At 46.8% G+C, this 27714-nt stretch overlaps 1 protein-coding gene and 1 long non-coding RNA gene across 8 annotated transcripts in view; one reads left to right on the top strand and one right to left on the bottom strand.

Moving 5' to 3' along the window:
• The window catches only part of LOC309354399, a 266088-nt gene that overhangs the window by 146534 nt on the left and 91840 nt on the right, over nt 1-27714 (top strand). The gene's annotated exons all lie outside the window — the stretch shown is intronic.
• FMNL1 (formin like 1) overlaps nt 1-27714 on the bottom strand; it is a 105692-nt gene that overhangs the window by 8745 nt on the left and 69233 nt on the right. For all 7 annotated transcript variants that reach the window (XM_081883836.1, XM_081883837.1, XM_081883838.1 and 4 more), the window contains 13 exons: nt 18866-18940; nt 16271-16381; nt 13989-14138; nt 13207-13332; nt 11031-11265; nt 10009-10332; nt 7633-7757; nt 7338-7543; nt 4700-4934; nt 2564-2632; nt 2076-2156; nt 1360-1489; nt 502-665 (listed from right to left, as the gene is read on the bottom strand). In XM_081883836.1, the coding sequence (XP_081739962.1) occupies nt 502-665; nt 1360-1489; nt 2076-2156; nt 2564-2632; nt 4700-4934; nt 7338-7543; nt 7633-7757; nt 10009-10332; nt 11031-11265; nt 13207-13332; nt 13989-14138; nt 16271-16381; nt 18866-18940 (2031 nt within the window). The remainder of the gene's footprint in view (nt 1-501; nt 666-1359; nt 1490-2075; nt 2157-2563; nt 2633-4699; nt 4935-7337; nt 7544-7632; nt 7758-10008; nt 10333-11030; nt 11266-13206; nt 13333-13988; nt 14139-16270; nt 16382-18865; nt 18941-27714) is intronic.

Genomic DNA, 27714 nt, shown 5'->3' with positions numbered 1-27714 from the left:
GCTTAAAGGTCAAGGTGAAGGGACCCCTGACCATTAGGTCCAGTCATGACTGACTCTGGGGTTGCGGCGCTCATCTCGCTTTATTGGCTGAGGGAGCCGGCGTACAGTTTCCGGGTCATGTGGCCACCATGACTAAGCCGCTTATGGCAAACCAGAGCAGCGCATAGAAACGCCGTTTACCTTCCCGCCGGAGCAGTACCTATTTATCTACTTGCACTTTGAGGTGCTTTTGAACTGCTTGGTGGGCAGGAGCAGGGACCGAGCAACGGGAGCTCATCCCATCACGGGGATTCGAACCACCGACCTTCTGATCGGCAAACCCTAGGCTCTGTGGTTTAACCCACAGCGCCACCTGCATCCCTCTAACCCCTATACCGCTGCCCAAAAACTGAGATTTTTTTTTAAGGCTCAAATCTTCCTGTGTTTTGAGTTGCCACGACAGTTGCCACGACAACCCCTTCTGAACTAAGCACCGCCTCTCTTCCTCCTCCTCCTTCTCACCTGTGCAGTTTTGCCATCGGCCTGGAGCTTCTCCATCACCTCTGTGTTCGCCTTGAGGAAGTCCTTGAGCACAGCGCTGTCATCCTGGCGCATGAACTCTTTGCGCGTGAGCTCCATGCCCTTCTGTAGGCCCCGCACATCTTGGAGCACACTGTCCAGGGATACTGCGAGAGCCAAGAGAGAAGGAAGCGTGAGGCGAAGCTGGCCCAATCAAGCTGCCGTGGCTCCAATTAGCACTTCTACCTAGGGGGAACTTCAGAATACAGTAGTACCTCATGTTAAGAACTTAATTCGTTCTGGAGGTCCGTTCTTAACCTGAAACTGTTCTTAACCTGAAGCACCACTTTAGCTAATGGGGCCTCCCGCTGCCGCCGCACCGCCGGACCACAATTTCTGTTCTCTCTCTCTCTTTTTTATTTTAATAATTTTTATTAAATTTTCCATTTTAACAATCCAATCAAATCACATTAAGTATTCCAAATTATACAACTACATATCATATAGTCCAAAAATTATATTTTTTTGTTGGGGCTTCCCATGCTTCAAGTTCAGTGGGGTTCTAATCATCTTATGTTTCTACTGCCTTGAGTTTCCAATAGTCCCTTCTTTAAATCTTCCTGTTGTTATCCTTCCTTACTATTTCTGTTCTCATCCTGAAGCAAAGTTCTAAACCTGAAGCTCTATTTCTGGGTTAGCCGAGTCTGTAACCTGAAGCGTATGTAACCTGAGGTACCACTGTATGTATTTTTAAGGGTATTATTATCCCTTCTGGCACATTCCCATGGCCAAAGGGAGGGAGCTGCACCCCATCCTTCGCTGTAAATTTCTCCCCTTGCCCAGAACCCTCTGGCTCAGCACCTGCTGCTGCTTTTTCCAGGAAGTGCAGGTCATTGGCGAAGTTTGTGAGGTCGGAGTATTTCTCCTGGATCACCCGCACGATGTAATGAAGCAGCGTCTGCTTCCGGTCTGTGGATTTCATATCCAGGAGCTACAGAGAGAAACAGGGTCAGAATGGGGGTTGGGTGAGGGAGCCAATCTCCAATAGTTCACAAAACCACCTGGTATTTCTCTTGCTAGTACAGTCGTACCTTGGAAGCAGAACAGAATCCGTTCCGGAAGTCCGTTCGACTTCCAAAACGTTCAGAAACCAAAGCATGGTTTCTGATTGGCTGCTTTCAGGTATACTGGACCAAGGCCGTTTAGGGCTTTAAAGGTCAGCACCAACACTTTGAATTGTGCTCGGAAACATACTGGTAGCCAATGCAGGTCTTTCAGGACTGGTGTTATATGGTGTCAGCGGCCGCTCCCAGTCACCAGTCTGGCAACCGCATTTTGGATCAGTCTTGCTTGCACCCAACCTGTGGCTAACACTGATCCATAGTTTGAGAATGATTTGCCACTGAATCCCGATCCCACCCCCACAGTGGTTTTCTGGGCTGTTCTGGCAAACACAGAGGTCCACTACAATCTCGCACAAGGCCAGTGCGAGCCCTCAAGCTGACCCCCTGCTGCCATGACATGCTCCCCGAAGAAGGTGCCAAGTCTTCCATGCTTCCCCAACCCACGTCACTTACCGCGTCAAGGCTCTGCAAGCGGAACCCATAGGCCGCTCCCCGCTTGCTGCTATTCAGGTAGTTCCCAAATGCCAGGACAATCTATGAGAGACAACCAATCAATCCAAACCAGTCACAGACGGCTGGCAACACTTGTCTGGATCTACGAATCCCATTTCCATGCAAACAGAACTGCCCACCGTGAGAGGAGGCTGTCTGTTGACTATCTGCATGATTCACTGTTCTGGGCTTACCTGCTTCCGAAATTAACAGAGCGCTCTCATAGCAGCAACTCAGACGGAAACACATTGGATGAGCTCCTGTGAGGGCACCTCACTCTAAAAGCCAGCCTTTTCCAATAATTTGTGTCCATACTTGCCATCAGAGGGTGGGGATGTGTCTCAGCTCTCAGAATTTTAGGATGTCACCAACTTAATGCTTTGGGTTTGACTGGTGGGCTTGCTTCTTTGTGGCTGAGCAAACCCGCCCTTATTTTTATGGAACCTCACCTCCAAAATCTGGCGCAGTTTGGTAGAAGCCTTGAGTGACATCGAAGCAGCGATGATGGAATTGAGTTGCTGTGGACAGGGAAGAACGAAGGCATAATCAGTTCCCCTGCTTTGTCTGACATCTTTCCCTGCACCAGCTCTATAGCCACTTTAGTGGAGCTAACTCAAAATGCAGAAAGTGAACTTTTTATTCCAAGCCCTGAAGATGCTGAATGTCTGAAAAATCAGATTTATTCAATATTATGGAGTCAAACGTTAAGATTTTGGAAGGGGGTAAATGAAGAGGCGCATTGGTGTACTGAAACTCAAATCTTAGGGAAATGTCTTAAGTTTCATTTCCACCCTCCCTACACAAGTGTTTCCTGTTTTATATCCTCAAAAGAAACCATTTATATTATGAACACAAGACCAGGGGGGGGCACTTCATATCCCTGAGTGATGTGATGTTCGTTACCACTTTGCTAGGGCCTAAGTAATAACAATCCTGTTATATCCCATGGCTGATCCCACAAAGCGCCTTGGCAAAGGTAAGGGCCGGCTCAATACATTTTGCTGCCTGAAGACGGCACCTTCCCGCAAGGTAAACAAAGAAGCCAATCAGACTGGCAGTTGAATCGTACTGAATGAAGCATCTTCCACAGCACTTGAGGGCAGCAGGCTAGTCTATGGGGTTACAGGGCAGCTCTGCCCACCCTGACCCCAGCATCTGCTACCTTTTGCTTCATTGTAAAGGCAAAGACAAACAGTTGGCGCCTTTGCCCTTCATTTGAAAGACTCCTAGAATTCATCAGCCAGATTCGTCCCTGTGTAGTAACAGAGGCAGAATTCCACACAGAGAACTGGCACAGCCCAGGTTAGACAGAAGGCAGATGCCTGGCAGTGCCATAACTAGCCATTTCTACAGGTGGGGAGGCTTCCAATTCAACACGCACAGCCTCCTCCACTAACAGGCATCCGGAACGGCTTCAGAGCCATTTAAAAAGGCACTGCTGCTCAAATTCAAGACATTCTCTGGACTGGTGTGTCCTGCTAGGTTGCTGATTTCTGGTGTCCCACACCTCCGAATTTCCCCTCCATCTCCCAGCAGTGTTGAATAGCTAAGAGGGACGATACTCCCAAAATTACCAAGATTGTTTCAGGGGTACTTAGCCGAGAATTTTAAAGCTAAATCTAAAGTTGCCTGTTTGATTCACTGGTGGTTATCTAGCCTTTTATATATTGTATGTGTTCGGATTGTCAGTGTATTTGGATGACTTTGTATGGTTTTAGGATTTCGCTGTTTTAACATGCCAATAAAGGCTAGTTACAAGTTACAAGCTCAGACTGCTTTGCTGTGCCCGCAGTCCACAAGTAGCAGAAACGAGAGCCACGTGGCTAGGCTTTTTGCCCCAACTAAGCAGCTGCCAAGGACCGTGCTGAGGAGGGCTGCCCTGAGGAATAATGGGAGCCATCCCCTCCTCCTGACCCTGAATCTTCCCAGGAGCAGGAGGACAGTATAGATTTGGAACAGTGGTTTGCAGAGGGGCATAGTTCAGAAGGCAGAAGCTGGGAAATACTGGATGGGGAACAGCAAGGAGAAACACTGGAAGAGAGAGGGTTAAAAGATTCACAGTTTCTGGAGAGCATTCACACACCCCCTTCTCCAAAGTCAGGGAGGGCTCAGAAAGTGGCAGACCAAAAAGCACAGAGGGTACAAGCTCAGATTACAAGAAGTAGGAGTGACGTAGATTAATAGGGATGGAAGGAGTGTGTGACCTTAATTGGGAGCACTGCCATTCTGCTTAGGTGCTTTCTTTTGTCCTTCGCAGTGTTTATTAAAGAAACTAACTGGTAATAATTCCCTATCGTTTGATCTGCTTATTTACGGCCACGGGTAAGGAAGCTGATTCCCTGAAGCCCGACACAGGCTTTCTGCCCCAGCTAAGCAGCCAAGCAACCCAAGAACCGTATTTTCATCTTTAAAACAGGCTTGCTATACCATAGCAAAAAGAAAGGTGTTGCAAAAAGGCAAGCGGCAATTTGTTGCATCATCTTTTATGTCCTTTCTGCACACCTGTCTGGACTGCACCTGCAAAGGTGTCCCTGCTGTTGCCCCCCACCCTAGTTGTCCCCTGGCTGCCTATTCCATTCTCTTACGGGTAGAAGGAGCTGGACGGTGTCTCCGAAGTTGCCCAGGAAGGTCATGATGTTCATGCGTTCCGCCAGGCGAGGGATCTTGCTGAATTTAATCATGAACTGGTCCTCATCCGAAAGCTCGTCCAGCGGCCGCTGCTCCTTCTCGTACTTGCGAATCACCGTCAGCTCGTATTCCGTGGGGATGAAGCGCATCAACAACTCCAGAAAGTCAAGGCTGAGGGACTGCAGGTCGTATCTGAATGGGAGCAAAACAAAGGCTTGGATTCATTGGCTCGGCAACAACAGAAGACCACCAGGGCCGGCTGAAGACATGTCGGTACCAGAGGTGAACCACAAAATGGCACCTCCCCTCTCCACCAGGGCAGAAAGGGCGAGTGAAGATCTTCATCACGAACAAGGAGGGAATAAAGATCTGCTGCCCCTGTGGATCTTGCCTGAGGCAGTTGCCTCACCTTGCCCAATGGGTGTGCTGGCCCTGAGGACTACGGTTCCTTCTTAAGAACATGGGGCAAAGGGAGGAGTGTTTCCTTACAGCCATTTACTCTGATTGTAGGTAACGAAGTGGGACCAGCTCCCTGGTTCTCCATTCCCCAAAGAGGAAACCAACGGCAGCTTTTAATATTTCAGCAGTACCACAAAGGCTATTGACAGAACTCAAATGAGCCACTTTATCATGATGGCAGAACAGAAAATTGGGTCTGGGATTCAAGCAGCACACACATAAAAAAGCTCGCCTTGTGAGGGCAGCCATTTGTGGATAGATTCAAACCTAGCTGCTCAGTCAATACTACAGTGCTTGGGGAAAAAGCCACAGTTCAATGTCAGAGCCCAGCGTTTTTATGTCCCAGGTTCAGTTCCTGGTATCTCCAATTAAAAGGATCTCAGAAAGCAGAGCCAGGAAAGATCAGAAGCCATGCTGACCGACCCCTCTGACCCTAGAGGCTGCATCTAATCATTATGCTTAATAGCCAATGATATCCTTTGTGGATTTGTCTAATCTCCTATTAAAGCCATCTAAATCGTTGGTCATTACCACATCTTATGGCAGGGAAGCCCATTGTTTAACTATGATAATGAGGGATGCAATCTTGCCCGGCTTCAAGTTGGCTGGCTCTTTACAAAGGGTCATAAATAGCTCAAGGCCACTGACACACCGCAAGTATGTCAGTGGGTAATACGGTAGCTCAGGACAGCTTTACATTCCCTGAATTTGTCTGGCTGTCTTCTAAAGCCATCCCAAGTTGGTGGCCAACACTCATTCCTTTGAGTTTCAACATCATAGACAGCCAGGAATGCCTAGGTAAAAAAAAGGTACAGGACCCTGGACAGTTCAGTCAAAGGTGACTCATCTCGCTTTCAGGCCAAGGGAGCCACCCTTTGTCCACAGACAGCTTTCCGAGTCATGTGGGCAAAATGACAAAACTGCTTCTGGCACAACAGAACACCATGACGGAAACCAGAGCGCACGGAAACGCCGTTTACCTTCCTGCCACACCTGTACCTATTTATCTACTTGCACTGGCGTGCTTTCAAACTGCTAGGTTGGCAGGAGCTGGGACAGAACAACGGGAGCTCACTCCATTGCGGGGATTTGAACCGCCGACTTTCTAATCAGCAAGCCCAAAAGGCTCAGGGGTTTAGAGCATTCAACAGGCCTGCCTTTCTCTACTGGTCCCAACTGCTTCTCATTCTGGGCAACTAATTGCCTGGGAGTCATCTATAAACCCTTCCAGGTCACCCTTCTAGGTCACGAATTGTGGGGCATTCGGATCTTGCACAAGTTCTCTGCCTGTTTCCCAAACTTGCTTTCCCCCTGCTATTGAACGGCTTCTGTGGCACTTGTGCAAATACTTCACAGGAAGCTGCCTTATACAGAGTCAGACCACAGCATCCATGTAGCTCACATCTGTCTACATCAGGGTTTCCCCAAACTCTTTTTGACTACAATTCCCATCATCCCTGACCCCTGGTCCTGCTAGCTAGGGATGGTGGGAGTTGTAGTCCAACAACAGCTGAAGACCCAAGCTTGGGAAACACTGGTCTACCTTGACTGGCAACAGAGATGCTGAGGATTTCATAGAATCATAGTTGGAAGAGACCACAAGGGCCATCGAGTCCAACCCCCTGCCAAGCAGGAAACCCCATCAGAGCACTCCTGACATATGGTTGTCAAGCCTCCGCTTAAAGACCTCCAAAGAAGGAGACTCCACCACACTCCTTGGCAGCAAATTCCACTGTCGAACAGCTCTTACTGTCAGGAAGTTCTTCCTAATGTTTAGGTGGAATCTTCTTTCTTGTAGTTTGGATCCATTGCTCCGTGTCCGCTTCTCTGGAGCAGCAGAAAACAAGCTGGGACCTTCTGCATGTGCTGCAGATGGTCTGCCACTCTGCTGTGGCCCTTTCTCCTTGCTCTTAAGAACGTACATAGAACACATAGTTGCCTTGCTGCTTCATCTAGACCAGGGACAGCGAAAGCATGCCTTATCAGTGAGATGGGTTCCTGCTTACTGACCGGGCTCTTAATCAGGAACAGCCTCGATCCTCTCTCCATGTAGTCTCACCTCCTCTGCCCACTCTGCTGGGAAAAGGAATTGGAGAGGCAGAAACCCAACCCGTCCCTTGCGTGTAGGCTACTCACACCTGGATGGCCTTGCAAATGCCGTCGATGCTGAGCCCCGCCTTGCGAAGCGTGATGGCCAGGTTCTTGGCCCGGTTACATTCAATCAGCATCACTTTGCTGGGGGCTTTCTTCTGGGAAGCCTTTGCCTTCAAGGCAGGGAGCTCCCGGGCCTGGCCTTGAGCTCTGGTTTTGAACTGCTCCTCAAAGTCGTTCATGTCAAGCTCCTGCGGCGAGAGGGAGTCAGAAATTGAGAGCGCAGTGTGGGTTGGGAACGAGCAGGAAGCGGGGAAGAGGGAACTTAGCCTGGACGTACCTGAAGGACCTTCTCGTCGTTGAGTTCGTTGAAGACCGTGCCGTTGATCTGGTTGGGCTTCAGAGCTACCCAGTTGAAGATGGGCATCCGGAATTTTGTTTGTATTGGCTTCTTGATCTTGACGGCTTTCAAAGGACAACAGAGACTGTCAGAGCCCACCAAATCAGAGATCTCGTCCTTTCCAGCCTTACTTTGGGGCCTGGGGGCCTTCTGACAGATTGTACACAGAGGGAAGACGACATCCCAGGTGTGGTCCACCTATATCCTGTGGCTGCCTAGCAACCACAGACACCAGTTCCAACCCTTGAACCCCTTCAGCCTCTGGACCTGTGGGATGTATCGTCACTGAAGCAGTCAAATACAACCTTCCTGTTTCCTAGAGTGGACACACAGGGGAATGTTGCCCCAGACAGGGAGGACTTCCTGTCATACCTGTTCTGAAGTATCCTCCCCCTGTGTGTGACCAGGTAGATGGGCGTGACCCTAGCAGACCCTATAAAAGGGCTAGCCATGCAGCCATCTTCCTCTTTTGCCATCTTCCTCTCTTCTGGCTCTTAGCCAGCAGCACACGGCTCATCCTTACAGAGGATGGAAGACACGAGGTAAAAAGTCTGAGGCTTAGCTCAGACTTCTTTTCTCTACAAATGCAACTGTAACCATAAGATAAAGCCTGCTTTCAGAATACTGCTGTGAACTGTGAACTTTACTCTTACTTTTAAACAGACTGCTGTGTTATTATTGTTTTAAATAAAAAGGGAAACTTACCAGGAACAATCCAGGCTGGACAAGCCAGACTGGATTGCTTAATTTAAATGATTCTAACGAATCCATCAACTTGCTTGCCTCAATGTGCAAGGGAATGTGCTCTGCTGCTTGCTCACTAGCGTGAGTGAGGAGGGATAATATTTAATCAATATATCCTCTACTCCTTTCCTCAACATTCCCACAGGACCCACCAGAATGGCCGAGGTGATGTTGAGACTTGGGCTCTGAAGACAACTTCTTGAGTGGCTGCAGAAAGTCAGTCTCTCTCGAAATACACCCACTGCACAGAACTGCTGTCAGGGCAAAACGGGGTAACAACCCCTCCCCCCTCGGTTGAAGTGGGATGGACTAGATGACGATCCCTCAGGATCCGTTTCAATTCAACAGTTCTAAGATTCTATGTATGCAGCTCTGAGGGAAGTGAGAATACAGAACAGCTGCCTCTACTCACAGTGCACGTTCTGAGGAGGCTACAGATACCCAAGATTTTTCCAGATCCCAGACCCGAGTGTTCCTGAGGTACTAAAATTTGGTGAGGAAAGTATTGAGAATCTCGGCCTTTATTTGTAAGGATGGAGAGACTGTGCTGTTTTCTGAAGAAGCAACTCAGAAGGAGGCTCAGCAGGGAACAAAAATGTGACAGGAACAGAGGACACACACACCCTCACACTTAAGCGTTCACTTAAGCCATTACATCTACCAACTCTGTTCATGTCCCTCCCCAGTTCATCAGGCACATAAAAAAACACGAATTATTAGCTTATCCACACGCTGTCTGAACAGATCGATTAATTGTTCAAAACTTACACGATTCAACTGCCGGATATGTTCTGCATTAAGTAATAACCCTGGACATTACGTAAAGTGATTTAACGTATCGCAAAAATGTGCATATGTGTGTGTGTAATTTAGTCACTTAGAAATACCCTCTTAAGACTGGCTCACAAATGCAAGACACGCTTTCACTCTCGCAAGAAGAAACTGCCTTCACTCTCGCAAGAAGAAACTGCCTTCAGCTGTACTTGAGGGTCGATTTCAAAAAATCCCACTGGAAAAACAGTTATGTCCCTGTGGAGATGGCAGTATTGAGTTATGTGCTTGCACTATTGACAAAAAATTGAGGAGTGAGGTTATTACCCGTCTCTTATTGTCCATGCTGGGTCGCTCAACCAGTGCTGCTATGTCCTTTCCTTTAGCAGATCAAGATGATCATCAAGTGACAACAAAAACTGCAAGGTTTTTAGCTGGGGCAGTTAGAATAAGATCTATTATTTGAGTATAGACGTAAGCCCCCCAAATGTCTCTTCTCTAGTTAAGTTTATACTTAACTCTATCTTAACTCTATCTTCTCTATACTTAACTCTATACTTAACTCTACTTAACTCTATCTTCAGTACATTTTATTTTATTGTTTTATTTTATTGGGATGGCTTGTGGCTGATGCAAATAAATATTCTTCTGATTTTGGCTCACAATGAATTCATAGAATTGGAAGGAACCACAAGGGACATCTAGAACAATGCCCAGCAATTCAGGAATCTTTACCCCAATGTAGGGCTTGAACCCATGACCCGGAGATTAAGAGTCTCACGCTCTACCGACTGAGCTCACCTGGGGTTACTGTCACTCCTGGGAGATTTGAACCATCAGCCATCGGTGGAGGGGGAGGAGGAGGAGGAACCGGACCGTCCGCTGGCAGGAGGGGTGGCGGTGGTGGAGGAGGAGGAGCTGTAGTTCCTGCTACAGGAAGGGGCGGGGCAGGGGGAGGGACACTGGTCCCCGGAAGGGGCGGAGCTGGAGGGGGAAGAGGAGGAGCTTCCTCTTGAGAGGATGAAGGAACCAGGGAGCTGCTGTCCTTGGTGAAAGGCAGGGGCGGGGCTGGTGGGATTTCAGGAGCAGGAGGAGGAACAGGAGATATAGACGGCGAAGGGAAATCTGGAAAGGAAAAGAAGCACATCTTTATTTATTTAAGCTAAAGGTAAAAAGGTAACGGACCCCTGGATGGTTAAGTTCAGTCAAAGGCGACTATGGGGTTGCGGAGCTAATAGTAATAGTAATAGTAATAATAATAATAATAATAATAATAATAATAATAATAATTTATTATTTATACCCCGCCCATCTGGCTGGGTTTCCCCAGCCACTCTGGGAGGCTTCCAACAAAGTTTCAAAATACAGAGGTCTGTTAAACATTAAAAGCTTCCCTAAACAGGGCTGCCTTCAAATGTCATCTCGCTTTCAGGCCGAGGGATCTGGCGTTTGTCCACAGACAGCTTTCTGGGTCATGTGGCCAGCATGACTAAAACACTTCTGATGCAACAGAACACCCTGACGGAAGCCAAAGCGCACAGAAACGCCATTTACCTTCCCACCGCAGCGGTACCTATTTATCTACTTGCACTGGTGTGCTTTCAAACTGCTAGGTTGGCAGGAGCTGGGACAGAGCAATGGGAGCTCACCCCATCGCGGGGATTCGAACCACTGACCTTCTGATCAGCAAGCCCAAGAGGCTTAGTGGTTTAACCCAAAGTGCCACCCGTGTCCCATTCAATGTGGTAGAGCCCAGCAAAAGAAGGACTGGACAACACCTTTTGTTTCTGCCACAAAATGGGCATATTGTTTGCTCTACATACCTGTGCTGGTTGATGAAGGTGCATCAATGGTAACTGAAGAGGCTCCTGAGGCTTCCACAATGACCGGGATGACCTCAATGCCAACGATGACATCACCGTCAGGTCCACGCAGAATCCGGATTAGCCCCTTGTCTTCGAGTTCCTCCAGTTTGCGCTCCAAGGCAGGGTACTGCAGAGACCCCTGAGGCTGTGGCATTTGTAGCAAAGAGGGACTCCTTGAACTGTTTGTCCTATCCTGTTCCGAGAAAGACAATATTAAAAATCATGAGGTATGGGCAGAAAACTTAGAAAGCACACCTCTCTCTCTCTCTCTCTCTCTCTCTCTCTCTCTCTCTCTCTCTCTCTCTCTAAAAATATTTTATGACTTTCAGTTTTATACATTTGAAAAATTTTACAATCATTTTAACATTTCAAAACTCGACTTCCTTCCCCCTCTTTCTGCGGTTCCTTAATTTGGAATATGCAGAAAATATTAAAAATAATTTTATCATTTATTCATCTCTTATAAAGCTGTAGGTTATTACAATAATCCTGCCAATGTTCTTATCTGTTCACAGTTTGTTTGTAAATATCCCATAAACCATTTCCATTCTTTTATAAACATTTTGTTATCTTGATTTCTTATTTTTCTGTTAAGTTTCGCCACATATGCATAGCCCATAAGTTTTTGTATCCATTCTTCTTTCGCTGCAATTTCTTCTTCTTTCCGTTTTTGGGCAAGTAACATTATTGCTGCTGTAGTCGCATAAAGGAATAAATTTCTATACACTTTGGGAAATTCGGTCCCTATAATTCCCAAAAGGAAAGCTTCTGGGTTTGTTTGTTTTTAAACATTATTTTTCAATTCATTATATATCATTTCCCAGTAAGCTTTTAAAAAGCTTTTAAAAAGCTTATTGAGAAAGCACACCTCTCTGCCACACCTCCCGCTCCAGCCCCAAATAAAAAAAGCAAGAGGGGAAAAAACCCCACCAACCATATAAGAGAGAGAGAGAGAGAGAGAGAGAGAGAGAGAGAGAGGTTGCTGGAAAGAAAGGAGAAAGGAGTATGGCCTCACCAAACACCAATACGCAGCTCCATCAGAATTACCACACACTCAAGGGAGTGCTGCCCTCAACAGAAAAAAAGGTTCCTCACCTTTACTCTAGGATTCATGCTGCCTGCCACTCACCTAAGAGCTAATTCCAATTAGGAACATAGGAACCCACCTTCCACCGAGTCACACCACTGACTCAATGTTGCCCCCACTGACTGACAGCATTTTCAGCAGTCCACTATTCGAAACAGGATACTGTACTCAGGACCGCAATACCTCAAGGACCGCCTCTTTCCCTATGAACCTACCCGGACCCTGAGATCATCTTCTGAGGCCCTCCTTTGTGTGCCTCCTCCTCGAGAGGTCCGGAGGGTGGCAACACGAGAACGGGGCCTTCTCTGCAGTGGCTCCCCATTTGTGGAATGCTCTCACCAGGGAAATTCGCCTGGCACCTTCATTATACAACTTTAGGGACCAGGCAAAAACGTTCCTTTTTAACCAGGCTTTTGGCTGATCTGATTGACATCCTATGCCCTTTTAAAATGTGTTTTTTGTGGTGGTGGTTGTTTTTTTATTATGTATTTTGTGGTTTTATATCCTGATTTTATTCTGTGAACCACCCTGAGATCCCCGGGTATAGGGCGGTATATAATTATTGTTATTGTTATTGTTATTGTTACAGTGGTGCCCCGCAAGACGAGCGCCTCGCAAGACGGAAAACCCGCTAGACGAAAGGGTTTCCGTTTTGGAGGCGCTTCGCAAAACGAATTTCCCTATGGGCTTGCTTCGCAAGACGAAAATGTCTTGCGAGTTCCTGCGGGTTTTTCCCCTCCCCCCCCTTTCCTAAGCCGCTAAGCCGCTTATCAGCTGATCCGCTGATAAGCCACTTAACAGCTGATCGCTAAAAGCCACTAAACCGCTAATAGCGCTAATCCGCTAAGCTGTCAATGGGCTTGCTTCGCAAGACAAAAAAACCGCTATACGAAGAGCCTCACGGAACGGATTAATTTCGTCTTGCGAGGCACCACTGTATTATTATTACTAGATCAAGCTTTGGTTCGAACTGGCAAGGCGCCCCAAGCGTTTCTTTTGGGGAACCGGTTCCAACAATCCCCGTCTCCTGCAGCTTGCTGCGCATACCTGCTCATTGCCTGTGGTCCGTGCTCTCAGGGCCTCCACCTCGCGGCGCGACTGGCACAGCTGCTTCTCCAACTCTGCGACTTTGGCCATGGATTCATTCTCGGCATCCTGGAGTTTTTCTGCCAGCTGCAAAGAGAAACAATGCATGGGCAAGTGTATCGCAGGAGGGCAGGATATGCGACAGGGAAAAGAAGGAGCTGGCGAGAAACATGCTACGGAAGGGGGTCGAACAGCCAACTGCCCCCCAAACAAAAGGTTAGCGGGGGGTGTTGTTGTAAAAGTCCAGTCAAAGGCGACTCTGGGGTTGTGGTGCTCATCTCACTTTCAGTCCGAGGGAGCCTGGGTTTGTCCACAGACAGTTTTCCAGGTCGTGTGGCCAGCAGACCTAAACCGCTTCTGGTGCAATGGGACCAGAGCGCATGGAAATGCCGTTTACCTTCCCACCATAGTGGTACCTATTAATCTACTTGCACTGGTGTGCTTTCGAACTGCTAGGTTGGCAGGAGCTGGGACAGAGCAACGGGAGCTCACCCCGTCGCAGGGATTCGAACTGCCGACCTTCTGATCGGCAAGCCCAAGAGGCTCAGTGGTTTAGACCACAGCGCCACCCGCATCCCTTTTGTGCATACAGATTTCAGCAATGGGACCCAGGCAGCCTTGAGCCCTTTCCCCATTTTTGTGTGACCTAGTGAGTGGGGAGGGTCTTTTTCATTTGCCAAGCCACTGCCCCCCAGTGCAGCTTAGGTACATCAACCCCAGAGAACTTAGCCAGCCCTCCCCACCTGTCCAACTTCCTCCTGCAAGTCCTCCACATGCTCCAGGACAGCGTTTTTGGTTTCGGTGTCCTCCAGCAGGGCGCCCACATCAAATATGTTGTCCAGGTAGGCTTGGATTTGCACCTGCAGCTTGTCGCTCTCCGAATAGCGCAGCTTCTGTTGAGGCGATAGAGGAAAAGTGTGGCATTTAAAGCTATGGATGGGCTTGGCTATGCAATGCAGAAGGAAGGAGGCGGCCTGTTTCAAGCACTGCCACAAGGGGATTCAGGCAAGACAAGAATTGGTGTGTCTGAATGGTGCAGCCAGACCTTTTAAAAATATATACAGTCGTACCTTGGAATCTGTTCCAGAAGTTTGTTCGACTTCCAAAGCGTTTGGAAACCAAAGCGCAGCTTCCAATTGGTTGCAGGAAGCTCCGTAGCCAATCGGAACCCGCAGAAGCCCCATTGGACATTTGGGTTCCAAAGAACATTTGCAAACTAGAACAATCACTTCCGGGTTTGCAGCGTTCTGGAGCCAAAAACGTCCAAGTACCAAGGCGTTTGGGATCCAAGGTATGACCTTATATATTTTTTCTTACATTTTCTGTTTTACAATTTAAAATACTCATTTTACATCCTTATGATATCAATGACTTCCCTTCTTCTCTTTCCACGGTTCACTTTACATATAATAAATCCCTGCATCTTTTACAAAAACTGTACCATTCAGTATTCTATTATTGCATCCATCAAAACTTGTTTACACTGTTGACTTTGTCTTAACGCTGCCAGCGTTTCCTGCTGTACACAATTATTTCCCATAAATTCAATAAACATTTTCCAATCTTCTTTAAATGTATGTTCTTCTTGTTCTCTTATTCTATATGCTAAGTCTGCAAGCTGCGCATATTCTGTCAACTTAAGCTGCCATTCTTCTTTAAATTGGGACCTGTAGGTTTGGCACAAGTTGGGGCTAAATTATTTGGGAGGCTAACTCATCCTACAATTGTTGTTTTCTATTTCATCCGTTTCTACCCTAAGTCAACGACACTTCAAGGCAGCTTCCAATTCTCACAAAATCTCCTATGAAATAACATTGCCGTAGACCTCGTTAAAAGGTAGGTAACAAAAATTCCAAGTCCTGTTCATATGTGTCATAAAAGTGTGTATCACACATACTTTCTCCCCATTTTTAGAAAGGTATTCTTTCTACACATTAATATACGGGGGCGGAGGCGGAGTTATACAGGTCAAATTGAGCAAATGGCACAAATCCTATGCCAGTCCAATCTGAAATAAAAATGGCAATCAATGCTTAAAGTGAGGTGGGGTTGCCAAATTGAGGACTTTGGCAGCCAGACCCAGTCATCTTAATTCTCTGTGCCAAAAGGACACCTTGCCAGAAAAGGGAGCTGTTTTGACTTTTTCACTGTGTTGGCCAGAGGGTACTAATTCAAACTTGAATGATGGTGAATAGACTGCAGGCTCAATTGAGCCTGGTCTAATCCGAAGTGAAGCCATTCCATTCTCAGGCTGTCTATTTCTGTTTCTTAGAAAACTTTTTGGGATATTAGCACGTCGTGTAAAATTAATATTAGCATGTCATTATTATTACTATTAGTTTAGTTTGGTACAGTCAAACCTCATATCCCAAACACCTCCGTTTTGGAACGTTTCAGCTCCCGAAAGTCAAAAATTTGGAAGTAAATGCTCTGGTTTCTGAATGTTTTTCGGAAGCCAAACATCCAACACAGCTTCCGCTTGAGTGCAGGAAGCGTCTGCAACCAATCAGAAGCCGCGCCTTGGTTGTCAAACATTTTGGACGCCGAACGGGCTTTCGGAATGGATTACATCTGACAACTGAGGTTTGACTGTATATAGCAAATCAAACAAACATGTTAAATCGAATCTCAAATATTTAGGCAAGTACAGTGGTACCTCGGTTTTCGAACTTGGAAGTCAAACGTTTGGGTTTTCGAATGCCGAAAACCAGGAAGTAAATGCTTCAGTTTTGGAATGCTTTTCGGAAGTTGAACATGCTATGCGGCTTCCGTATTGAGTTTTCCGTAAATGTTTCCGTAAGTAAATGCTTCAGTTTCTGAAGTCGAACGGTCTTCCAGAACAGATGACGTTCAAAAACCGAGGTACCAGTGTATACAGAAACTTTTGTGATTCAGAAAACCCACATCACAGAGATGGAAAGGCATCTCAGAATCACTAAGAAGGTTGCAAATGAAAAAATGCATTAAATTAACCACCATCAATAGACACCCACCCACAATCAGGCTTTTGTTACATCCCTCTTACCTCTAGGTAATCATCCAGTCCCAACTGTGTGAACTCATATTGCAGGAAGACCCGGAAATTCATGTTCTCCACAGAGTGGACCACAATATTGATGAACTGCATGCAAGCAACCTAGATTTTTTGGGAAGGAAAGGAGAGCACATTACCTTTGGGAACTGGGTACCTCTTTTTACACTTTTCTTCAGGTTAGGTTCTCATGGATAGGACTAGTCTGGCACCAATGAGCTTTAACAGGGTTTCATTGTCATTTTTCCATTCATTTCTGTGTCTGTTGATACATATTGGTTTTAACCACAGTACAGTTGTATCTTGGCTCCCAAACACCGCAAACCCAGAAATGAGTGTTCCGGTTTGCAAACGTTCTTTGGACCCAAACGTTTGACGCGGCTTCTGGTTGGCTGCAAGAACTTCCTGCAGCCAATCGGAAGCTGTGCCTTGGTTTCCGAACGTTCTGGAAGTCGAATGGACTTCCAGAACAGATTCAGTTCGACTTCCAAGGTACCACTGTATTATACACTCTTAGCTTTTTGGGATTTTTTTTTAATAAATAGAAAGCATATTATATAATACCTGCTTTTATAATCATATGGAATTTCTCCATAGCTCCTTGTTATATTGATATGATTCAGCTGATTAGGCTATAATTTCAACTTTCTATGGTTGCGTTTCATTTTTTATATATTCAGTTTTGATACAGCAATGCTCAAGCAGGTTTGGTTCCGCCATAATTGGCTCTCAGCTTGAACAATAAACCAAACCATCTCAAAAGTACAGCCTTAAAAGGGTAGCTGTCCTGAAAGACCTACATTGGCTCCTAGTACGTTCCTGAGCACAATTCAAAGGGTTGGTGCTACCTTTAAAGCCCTAAATGGCCTCGGCCCAGTATACCTGAAAGAGTGTCTCCACCCCCATCGTTCAGCCCAAACACTGAGGTCCAGTGCTGAGGGCCTTCTGGTGGTTCCCTCCCTGTGAGGAGTGAGGTACAGGGAACCAGGCAGAGGGCCTTCTCAGTAGTGGCGCCCGCCCTGTGGAACGCCCTCCCATCAGATGTCAAGGAAATAAACAACTATCTGACTTTTAGAAGACATCTGAAGGCAGCCCTGTTTAGAGAAGTTTTTAAAGATTGATGTTTTGTTGTGTTTTAAAAATTTTGTTGGGAGCCGCCCAGAGTGGCTGGGGAACCCCTGCCAGATGAGCGGGGTATTATTAATTATTTTTATTATTGTTAGGGACGCGGGTGCTGTTGTGGTCTAAACCACTGAGCTTAGGGCTTGCTGATCAGAAAGTCGGCAGTTCAAATCCCTGTAATGGGGTGAGCTCCCGTTCCTTGGTCCCTGCTACTGCCAACCTAGCAGTTTGAACTCACATCAAAGTGCAAGTAGATAAATAGATACCGCTCTGGTGGGAAGGTAAACGGCGTTTCCATGCGCTGCTCTGGTTCGCCAGAAGCGGCTTAGTCATGCTGGCCACATGACCTGGAAAAACTGTCTGTGGACAAACACCGGCTCCCTCGGCCTGTAAAGCGAGATGCGCACCGCAACCCCAGAGTCGTTCGCGAATGGACCTAACTGCCAGGGGTCCTTTACCTTTTTTATTTTTATTTTTATTGTTGTTGTTGTTGTTATATTTGCCATCTCACAACAAAACAGGGATGATGTCTGAGATACGACCACAAACAGTAGCTGTGGGTTGGCTCCATAATCCTACTCAGAATAGAGCCATTGAAATTAATGGACAGCACTAACCTAGGTGCATTCAGTGGGTCTACTCTTAGTAGCACTTAACTGGACACAACCTTATCCACACCCTGCTCTGTTTTATCTCATAGAACTTATCGATGCCCTGATGTCCCAATTTCCTTGTTTCTCTGTCTCCGCCAATAATAACCAATGACGCGGAGCAGGCCCAAAGGACAATGCAAAAGGAAGAGTCTGGCCTGTTTGTTTGGCTGCTCCAGCTGCTCAACCGCATTCCCTTTAGCTCAAAAGACAAAAACAAGGACGCAGCAAGGTTGAGGACAGGAGATGCTGCCTGAATAATCGGGACATTTCTATTCCCGATACCAGACTGGAATATCATTGTCTGCACTGTTGCAGCATTCAAATCTGGGATCGTGGCTTGTTTCCTCCAAACAATCCATGAGTGGCAAACCAAAGTAAACTAAAAAAAAGATAAGCTAATGTTTTGTTTTTAATCGACATTTCAGTGATGTGTGCAAATCAGGCGAAAGGCAGCAAGGCTCTGTGTGTGTGTGTGTGCGTATGTGAACCCCATCTACCGTATTTTTCGCTCTATTGGACGCACCGGACCATAGGAGGGGGAGAATAGGGGGGATTTTTTTTTTCTTGTTCTCCCCCTCAAAAACAAGGTGCGTTCAGGGTGCGTTCAAGAGCAGGTCGGGAAACAGGGCAAAGCCTTCTCGCTGCCCCCCGAGCTTGTAGGGCTGGCGGTGGGGGGAAGCACTGCTTTCGCCCACCGCCAGCCTCAAAGATCCCTGATGCCTTTGTATTTGTGATGGTATGTTTGAGGAGGGAGGGAGAGCCCTTGGTAGGCAAGAAGCTAAACAGTGACCTTTGCTCTCAGCCTTTGCATTACCATGAAATCAATGTTGCAGTCTTCATTTCGGAAATATTCCATCAGCTTCTCAAAGCGGTTCTTCTCACCGCAGACCTGCAGGGAAGGAAAGAAAGGCAGTCAGGTTGGTTTGGCGCCAAGGGCTTACTTGGCACTACAAAGCTTCTTTCTTTTTTAAAATATATATAATTTTTATTAAATTTCCTGTTTTACAATTTAATGTCCTCATTTTTACATCCTTAAGATATCAATGACTTCCCTTCTTCTCTTTCCATGGTTCATTTTACATATCATAAATCCCCGCATATTTTACATAAACTAAACCATTCAGTATTCCGTTATTGCATCCATCAAAACTTATTTACACTGTTGAATTTATCTTCGTGCTGCCAGCGTTTTAAGCTGTACACAGTTATTTCCCATATATTCAATAAACATTTTCCAATCTTCTCTAAACGTATGTTTTTCTTCTCTTATTTTATATGTTAAGTCTACAAGTTGTGCATATTCTGTCAACTTAAGTTACCACTCTTCTTTGGTTGGGACCTTGCTTGTTTTCCATTTTTGGGCTAACAAATAACAGTTTCAACTGGTCAATCTGGATGCCTAGGGAGTCCAACAGAGGGCTCTGGCAGCCAGACCCAGTTATCTACCGGAACTCCATACGGCCGAGCTATTTTTCGTGTCCTCCGACGGTGATTAACGACCTAAGCCTTTGATGAGGCTTCAGGCATGTTCCCATTATGCAGAGTATCCAGACAGCAGCAGAAGGACGAGAAATATATGAGCTACATCACTATGTTTTCTTTCTAACTACGCAGACAGAAAAGAATATACATCGTCTCTCTGTGAGAGTCAATGAACCAACTGAGACAAAGAAACAGGAAACCAGTAACAACAACATCCGTCTCCCATCTCCCGTGAGACTTCCAACAGTCTGGAATGTAAACAGAGTCTTGTGACTCCAAAAACTCCAAAAACTGCACAGTGGCATAAACAGAAATCCAACATCATCCCACTCTTGGTACCAAGAGGTCAGCTTGCTAGAAAAGGGGGCATTCTAGACTGCCCTCAGCTATGCTTAGGCAACTGTGCCACCCATGGCTGGGTGCTGCAGCTACTACAGGACTTTGGGGACTTGCCCACAGGATGCCACCAGCTCCTATGAAGCCAGTGTGGTGTAGTGGTTAAGAGCGGTGGACTCGTAATCTGGGGGACCGGGTTCATGTCTCCGCTGCTCCACATGCAGCTGCTGGGTGACCTTGGGCTAGTCACACTTCTCTGAAGTCTCTCAGCCCCACTCACCTCACAGAGTGTTTGCTGTGGGGGAGGAAGGGAAAGGAGAATGTTAGCCGCTTTGAGACTCCTTTGGGTAGTGATAAAGCGGGATATCAAATCCAAACTCTTCTTCTTCTTCTCTTGTTCTGCCCTGATTGACTCAGCCTGCAAAAATTGCAGGCGTGAGACCCAAACTGTCATTACACGACACCCCCCCCCCATTTGCTTCTCGTTTTCTCAGCCGGCCAGCCCGACTTCTCGCCAGCTCATCTTCCCAACACTTGCTTCACCTCTGCCAGTCCCAACACTGTCATGGCTTCCTCAAGAGAGCAGCAGTTTTATGAGGGAGCTGAGAATGGTAAAAGATCCTTTCCCCCTTTCGCATTAACTGTGGTTCCCTCAGGAGGGAGGGATGGGAAACTGCGGCAGTTTAACAGGCATAGCTGTTGGGAACCAGCCCTGGGTGATTTGTCTTAGGCCTCGGTTAACACATGCAGGTTTTTTATTGTTGTTTTTCATCGTTTAAGGGTTTTTACAGTTTTAATGTGAGTCACCTTGAGCGACTGACTGGAAAGTCTGGATATAAATATTTTCAACTGCCTGGATATATGAAAGCTATTCAAGACATAATAACCAGAATGCCTATTCTGCTTCTAATTTAGCTTGGCCTAAGGCACAAATGTGAAACCTACGCTGGCTGCAACACACTTCCAGGTGACTCCAATTCCCATCAGCCCCAGTCAGCACGGCCAATGGACAGGGATGATGGGAGTTGTAGTTTGAAGAAACCATTAAGAGTGCTGAAGGTTCCACAAACCTGCTTTAAACAGAAAGACTGCTCTCTTCCGCATTCTCTCATACGTTAACAGCATTCAAAGATACAGTGGTACCTCGGGTTAAGTACTTAATTTGTTCCGGAGGTCCGTTCTTACGTTCTTAACCTAAAACTGTTCTTAACCTGAAGCACCACTTTAGCTAATGGGGCCTCCCGCTGCTGCGTCGGCGCTGCCGGTCGAGTTCTGTTCTCATCCTGAAGCAAAGTTCTTAACCCGAGGTGTTATTTCTGGGTTAGCGGAGTCTGTAACCTGAAGCGTATGTAACCCGAGGTACTACTGTATATATTTTTTCAAAAAATGAGAAAGGAAGTGAAACAGGCGGGGGGGGAATCAAACATTAAAAAACCCGTATTGTTGATGAAATTTCATGCAACCTTACAAGAACAATAGAAGCAGAAAAAGGAGCTTGTCATCGACATTCTGTAACGGAGAGAAACTTCAGGTAGAGGGAAGGGACGAATGCAACCAAATGTGGTTACCTAGGGCGGCTGCATTACATTGGGGGGGGGGTCTTGGTTTTGTTTGGCAGATACACACATAAGTGTAAGGGAGCAAGGAGGCATGGGGAGGGGGGAATCTACAAGCAGGCCATTGTGTATGACATTAACACAGCCCTGCTTATATATACAAAGCTCTCCCCTTGGCCCAAGATGTTGTTACTCCTCCAGTTACAGCTGATGCAGCCAGTGGACCCTGCGTAGGGATGGATATTTGATATAGAGGAGGGCAGTAGGGCCGGGGGAAAGAGGAGAGGGTTTCTCCCGGAGGCTGTTGACTCCGTTTCCCTCGCTTCCCACCTGTGACTCTGAACCCTCAACGGGGATGACTGTTTCACCCAAGATAAAATTGCAGCGTTACTAGAGTTTGCTACAAGCACACGCTGGATACACGGCAGCTGCCTGACTGTCCTAAACCAATGTCAACATTTAAAAGCACATGCGTTTTTAAAACTTCGCAAAAGAAATGCGCTTTGGGCAACGCAGCTGATCTCTGGCCGGAAGTGGCCTCTGCTGCTTGTTGAATTTTCGCTGTTTGCAAGCCTGAATGCCATAAACTACTTGCGTGGACTAGGCATAGATTTGCCCACCCATGCACTCTCGCCAGAATGGGGCATGCTCTGGTTATCTCCCGCTTGGACCACTGCAATGTGCTCTACTTGGGTCTACCTTTGAAGGTGACACAGAAACCAGAACTAATCCAGAATGCGGCAGCCAGACTGGTGACTAGGAGCGGCTGCCAAGACCACATAACACCGGTCTTGAAAGACCTACATTGGCTCCCAGTACGTTTCCAAGCACAATTCAAAGTGTTGGTGCTGACCTTTAAAGCCCTAAATGGCCTCAGCCCAGTATAACTGAATGAGCTTCTCCACCCCCATCGTTCAGCCCAGACACTGAGGTCCAGCTCCGAGGACCTTCTGTCCCTCCCTGCAAGAAGTGAGGTTGCAGGGAACCAGGCAGAGGGCCTTCTCAGTAGTGGCGCCTGCTCTGTGGAACGCCCTCCCATCAAATGTCAAGGAAATAAACAACTATCTGACTTTTAGAAGACATCTGAAGACATCTGTTTATGGAGATTTTTAACGTTTGATGTTTTATCACATTATTATTATTATTATTATTATTATTATTATTCTTTGGGAAGCTGCCCAGAGTGGTTGGGGAAATCCTACCAGATGGGCGGGGTATAAATAAATTATTATTATTATTATTAATCAGAATTTAATTAGACCAATAGATTAATTTCACATAGCTTATCAAGATATTCCAGCTAAGTCAAACTTTGACAACCAAACTTTGGCAACCAAAGTCTAGAAGGTTTTTGACTTCAGAGCATCAAGAAATCAGATGGCACATTAGGAGCCTCAGGTACAGTGGTGCCTCGCAAGACGAAATTAATTCGTTCCGCAAGTTTTTTCTTCTTGCGAATTTTTCGTCTTGCGAAGCACGGTTTCCCATAGGAATGCATTGAAAATCAATCAATGCGTTCCTATGGAAACCGCCTTCAGACCAGGTCCGGGGACAGTCGGTCCCTTGACCTCTTCTGAAGGCTGGGGGGGGGGGGACAAGGGCTTTTCTTCTCACCGCCAGCCTTCAGAAGGCTGTTCTGAAGGCTGGCAGTGGGAAGAAAAGTGAAGCCTTCACTGCCGCCCGCCAGCATTTTAAGATCGCCCGGGACAGCGAAGAAGTCTCTGCTGTCCCGGGAAGGCAGGCGGGGGGGAGCAAAGATTTTCGCCCCCCGCCGGCCTTCAGAAGAGGTCCAGGACCTCTTCTGAAGGCCGGCAGTGGGCGAAAGTCTTTGCTCCCCCCCCGCCTGCCTTCCCGGGATAGCGGAGAAGCGCAGCGTGTTTCTCCGCTATCCCGACGGCTTTTGAAGGCAGGTGGGGGGGAGCAAAGACTTTCACCCACCGCGGCCTTCCTGGACCTCTTCTGAAGGCCAGAGGGGGGCGAAAGGCTTTGCTCCCGACCGCCAGCATTTAAAAGAGGTCCCCGGAGATTTCCCTATGGGCTTTCTTCTTGCGAAGCAAGCCCATAGGGAAATTCGTCTTGCGGAACGACTCAAAAACGGAAAACTCTTTCGTCTTGCGAGTTTTTCGTTTTGCGAGGCATTCGTCTTGCGGGGCACCACTGTATGTAGAAGAAGACCCAAGGAGCAAGTCTGAAATTGCCTTAAAAGTATGAAGTTGGCTATCTGGGAGTGATGGAAATTATGGTTCTCTTCCCTGATTTTCCTAACTGATCTGGAGATAAGAGGAAGATAAAAGAGGCCATTTGATATGCTTTTAGGGTACTCAGCAAGGCTGCAACCTTGTCTGATAGGTCGCTTGCACAAAGAGACATCTCACTGTGCCAGTGGCAAAAACCCTGATGTCATCTGGTAAGATAAAAATCAATAAAAAAAGCCTTCAGATGTTTTGCTGGTCCACTGGCCAAGACAACCCACCTGAATTCTGAGATTTCCTCTCAAATGCTAGGCTGCCGGAAAAGTGAGTTGGAACACTGCCCATTAGAACACGCAAGGTTTTTTCCTTGAAAAACTGGATTTAAGTTCCCCTTGCCTGTTTATATAGGTCTTGGCACTGATATTCTCTCTGCTGACCAACACATCTTTTCTCTGTAGAACTGGGACAAAGGCTTTTAGGGCCAGGCAGATTGCCCAGAATTCCAGGAGGTTTCATGTTGTACAAAGACATCTTCGGAGGCCAATTGCCCTGAGCAAAGGTTTTCCTGCAATGGGTTGCCCAGCCTTAAAGTCTGGCACTTGCTGGCTGAATAAACGGGAGAATCCTGAACATGCATTATTGGTCTTGGGTCACCATTTCAGAGATTCACACATCTCTAGGGCCGCCTTTCCCGGCCTCGAGTCCCCAGATACTGTGGGACTAGAACTCCCATCATCTCTGACCATTGGCCATACGGACTAAGGATGATGTGGGTTGTAGTCTAGCATCCAGCATCTGAAAACCCAAGGTTGGGGGAGGCTATTCTAGGGGGAAGCAAATGTGAGGGATCAGCAGAGAAGGTATTTGATATTCCAGCATGGATTGCTGCAGGAAGAACTACAACTTACAATGAAAACGAGGGATTGCCAGACAGGGTTTACTGCATAACTGTAATATGGAAGTGGGGGAGCATTTTCAGGGTGTGTGTGTAGATATCACCGGGCAAGAAAGAGTGCCTTATTCTTTCCCCACCTGCCACTGATTCTCCTACAGCAGATTTTAACAGTGTTTCCCCCTGTAGTTGGTCTCGGAGACTACATGAATTCCGGGCCCAATTCAAAGTGCTGGTTTTGACCTATAAAGCCTTAAATAGCTCAGGACTGCAATAGCTCAAGTACCGCCTCTTTCCATATGAACCTACCCAGGCCCTGAGATCATCTTCTGAGGCCCTCGTTCATGTGCCTCCTCCTTGAGAGGTCCGGAGGGTGGCCTCACGAGAACGGGGTCTTCTCTGCAGGGGCTCCCCATCTGTGGGATGCTCTCCCCAGGGACGTTTGCCTGGCGCCTTCATTATACACCTTTAGGCACCAGGTAAACACGTTCCTTTTTAGCTGGGCCTTTGACTGATCTGATTCATATCCCATGCCCTTTTAAATTGTGTTTTTTTGGGAGGTGGGCTATTGGGTTGCTGTTTTTCTTTTTATTATGTATTTTGTGGTTTTATATATCTTGATTTTATTCTATGAACCCCCTTGAGTTCTCCGGGTATATGGTGGTATATAAATTAAATAAATACCGTAATAATAATACATGAAGCTTATCTGCAGAGAAAAATGGAGCAGAGGGGGGTTTGACATGTTGATCCTTCCTTGCAAATGACACACGCAGACTCAAGAGTCCTCCGCACTCACATAAATCGACAGACACGCGTTTACAAAACATCCATCATCAGTACACTGCACAGTTATGCCTTGAGAGCAAGTACCAAGTTGGCGCAATGGCGGTGGAGGCAATCACATTTTCTCTGAGCTTGTGCCAGGCTATTCTTTCACGTTTGAACGGACTGTCCTTCTGCAAGAGCCACTCTGCACTTACTTATATTTACATGCTCAAGCAGCTCAGAGGTTGTTAAAAAAGAGATTAAAGGAGCTCTGGGCCTTCTACCCTGGAGGAATGGAGAGACACAATGACCTGTGAAGGACTCAAGACAGCCAGGGCAAGGTGTGTGGGCGAGAGAGGGGGGCATCAAAATTTGTCTGTCTGTAGATCAGGGCAGGGCAGGGGGTGGGGTGGGGTGTCGGACTGTAGCCCTCCAGACCTGGTTGAACTCCCAGCAGCACCCATCTAGCATGGCCAATGTTGGTCTTTAATATGGAAGTTGGGACCTAATCACGTCATCACAGCCAGAGTTTCTCTACTCCTGGTATGATCAGTGCTGGGATATAAAAGCCCAGAGTAAACAATCTCCAATTTCTGGCTATGCAATATTGGGGATGTCGTCTTCAGCTGTAGCTAAGATTTCACTCATGCACCCTCCAATAATGGACAGCTGCAGGACAATGAAAGGCTGGGGTTTTTTCCCTTTTAGGAGTACACTAAGTTAGGGCAGGCATAATTGCATATTTCAGAGACACCTGCATCTCTGAAAAGAATTACACATCACTTGGGAAGACAGGAAAACTAATGCCAGTGTACTGGAAGAAGCAAAGATCGCCAGTGTCGAAGCAATGATTCTTCAACATCAACTTCGTTGGACTGGTCATGTTGTGCGGATGCCTGATGATCGTCTTCCAAAGCAACTAGTCTATTCTGAACTTAAAAATGGAAAGCGTAATGCCAGTGGTCAACAAAAGAGGTTTAAAGACTCTCTCAAGGCAAATCTTAAAAAATGTAGTACAAACATTGACAACTGGGAAACACTGGCCTGCGAGAGCTCCAATTGGAGATCAGCCTTTCCCAAAGGTTTCATGGGCTTTGAAGATGCTCAAACGCAGGACGAAAGGGAGAAACGTGCTAAGAGGAAGGCACGCTTGGCAAAACCTCACCATGATCAACTCCCACCTGGAAACCTATGTCCCCACTGTGGAAGGAGGTATGGATCCAGAACTGGCTTCCACTGTCACTTACGGACTCACTTTTAAAACCGTATTCATGGAAGACAATCTTACTCGGCTATGAGTGATCAACAAAGGAGAAAGAATTGCATATACAGTGGTACCTCGGGTTACAGACGCTTCAGGTTACAGACTCCGCTAACCCAGAAATAGTACCTCAGGTTAAGAACTTTGCTTCAGGATGAGAACAGAAATCGCACGGCAGCAGCAGGAGGCCCCATGAGCTAAAGTGGTGCTTCAGGTTAAGAACAGTTTCAGGTTAAGAACGGACCTCCAGAACGAATTAAGTTCTTAACCCAAGGTACCACTGTACAAGCAAAAGTGTCCCTCCTTTTTTCTGCGCTATTTGATATGGGTCAGGCACACCATAAAGAGTGCTATCCAGTGGGTAAACAGCTGGTCTTTAATTTACGACTAATTTAATTTTGTATTTTCTGCCACAGATGATGCACACAACCCTGGCCACCCTGCTATTGCGAAGCCTCCGTTTCCAGTCTGTAAAACGGGGGGAAGAGCCACCCACCTACCTCACAAAGGCCTATCCCACAATAATAATGTTTGGTAGCCATCGTTCAGGTTTTTGCCGCAAGGCAAACTTAAGACATCTACGCCTCCCCACCCTCCAGGTATCGCTACCTCACAGAAGAGAAAACTTAGTGGCGGAATTGACTTGCCAAATGCTAAATGATCAGAGTTAGTGGCCTTAAAACTGCAGAAGTAATGATGCATGTCATTTCTGAAAAACTACAGACAATTAAGCCATGCAGGAGAGGAGAGGAAAGGAGGAGAGAGGAGATGGAGGATAATCCCACATATTCAAGCAGAAAGAGAATCTGTGCCCAGGTTTCCACCACCAATACAGGTCCAATTTGTCCAACCGTGCCGGAGTGACAGATCAGGCTTGCACCTGTTTGTTTGGCACCTAGGATTCCATTTCCTCCCATCCAAAAGCTTTGGCACAAGCCAATCTGCTCCATGGGCAAATTTTATCCCGTGTAACCTAAGCAGACACTTTGTCAGCTCTCCCTGTGTCAGTTTACAGCAACAGCATGAGCGCCAAAGAGGCAAGTTTCCCTTCAATTCCCTATTTATTAACTTAGCTCATCTAAACTTACAAAAGGCTTAATGGGCAGCGTTAAGATAAATTCAACGGTGTAAATAAGTTTTGATGGATGTTATAATGGAATACTGAAAGGCTTAGCT

This window comes from Podarcis melisellensis, assembly GCF_964234715.1.
Source record: "Podarcis melisellensis genome assembly, chromosome: 13".
NCBI classification, from domain to species: domain Eukaryota; kingdom Metazoa; phylum Chordata; class Lepidosauria; order Squamata; family Lacertidae; genus Podarcis; species Podarcis melisellensis.
The sequence above is the reverse complement of the archived record's forward strand: the minus strand, read 5'-3'. Positions and strand labels throughout refer to the sequence as shown.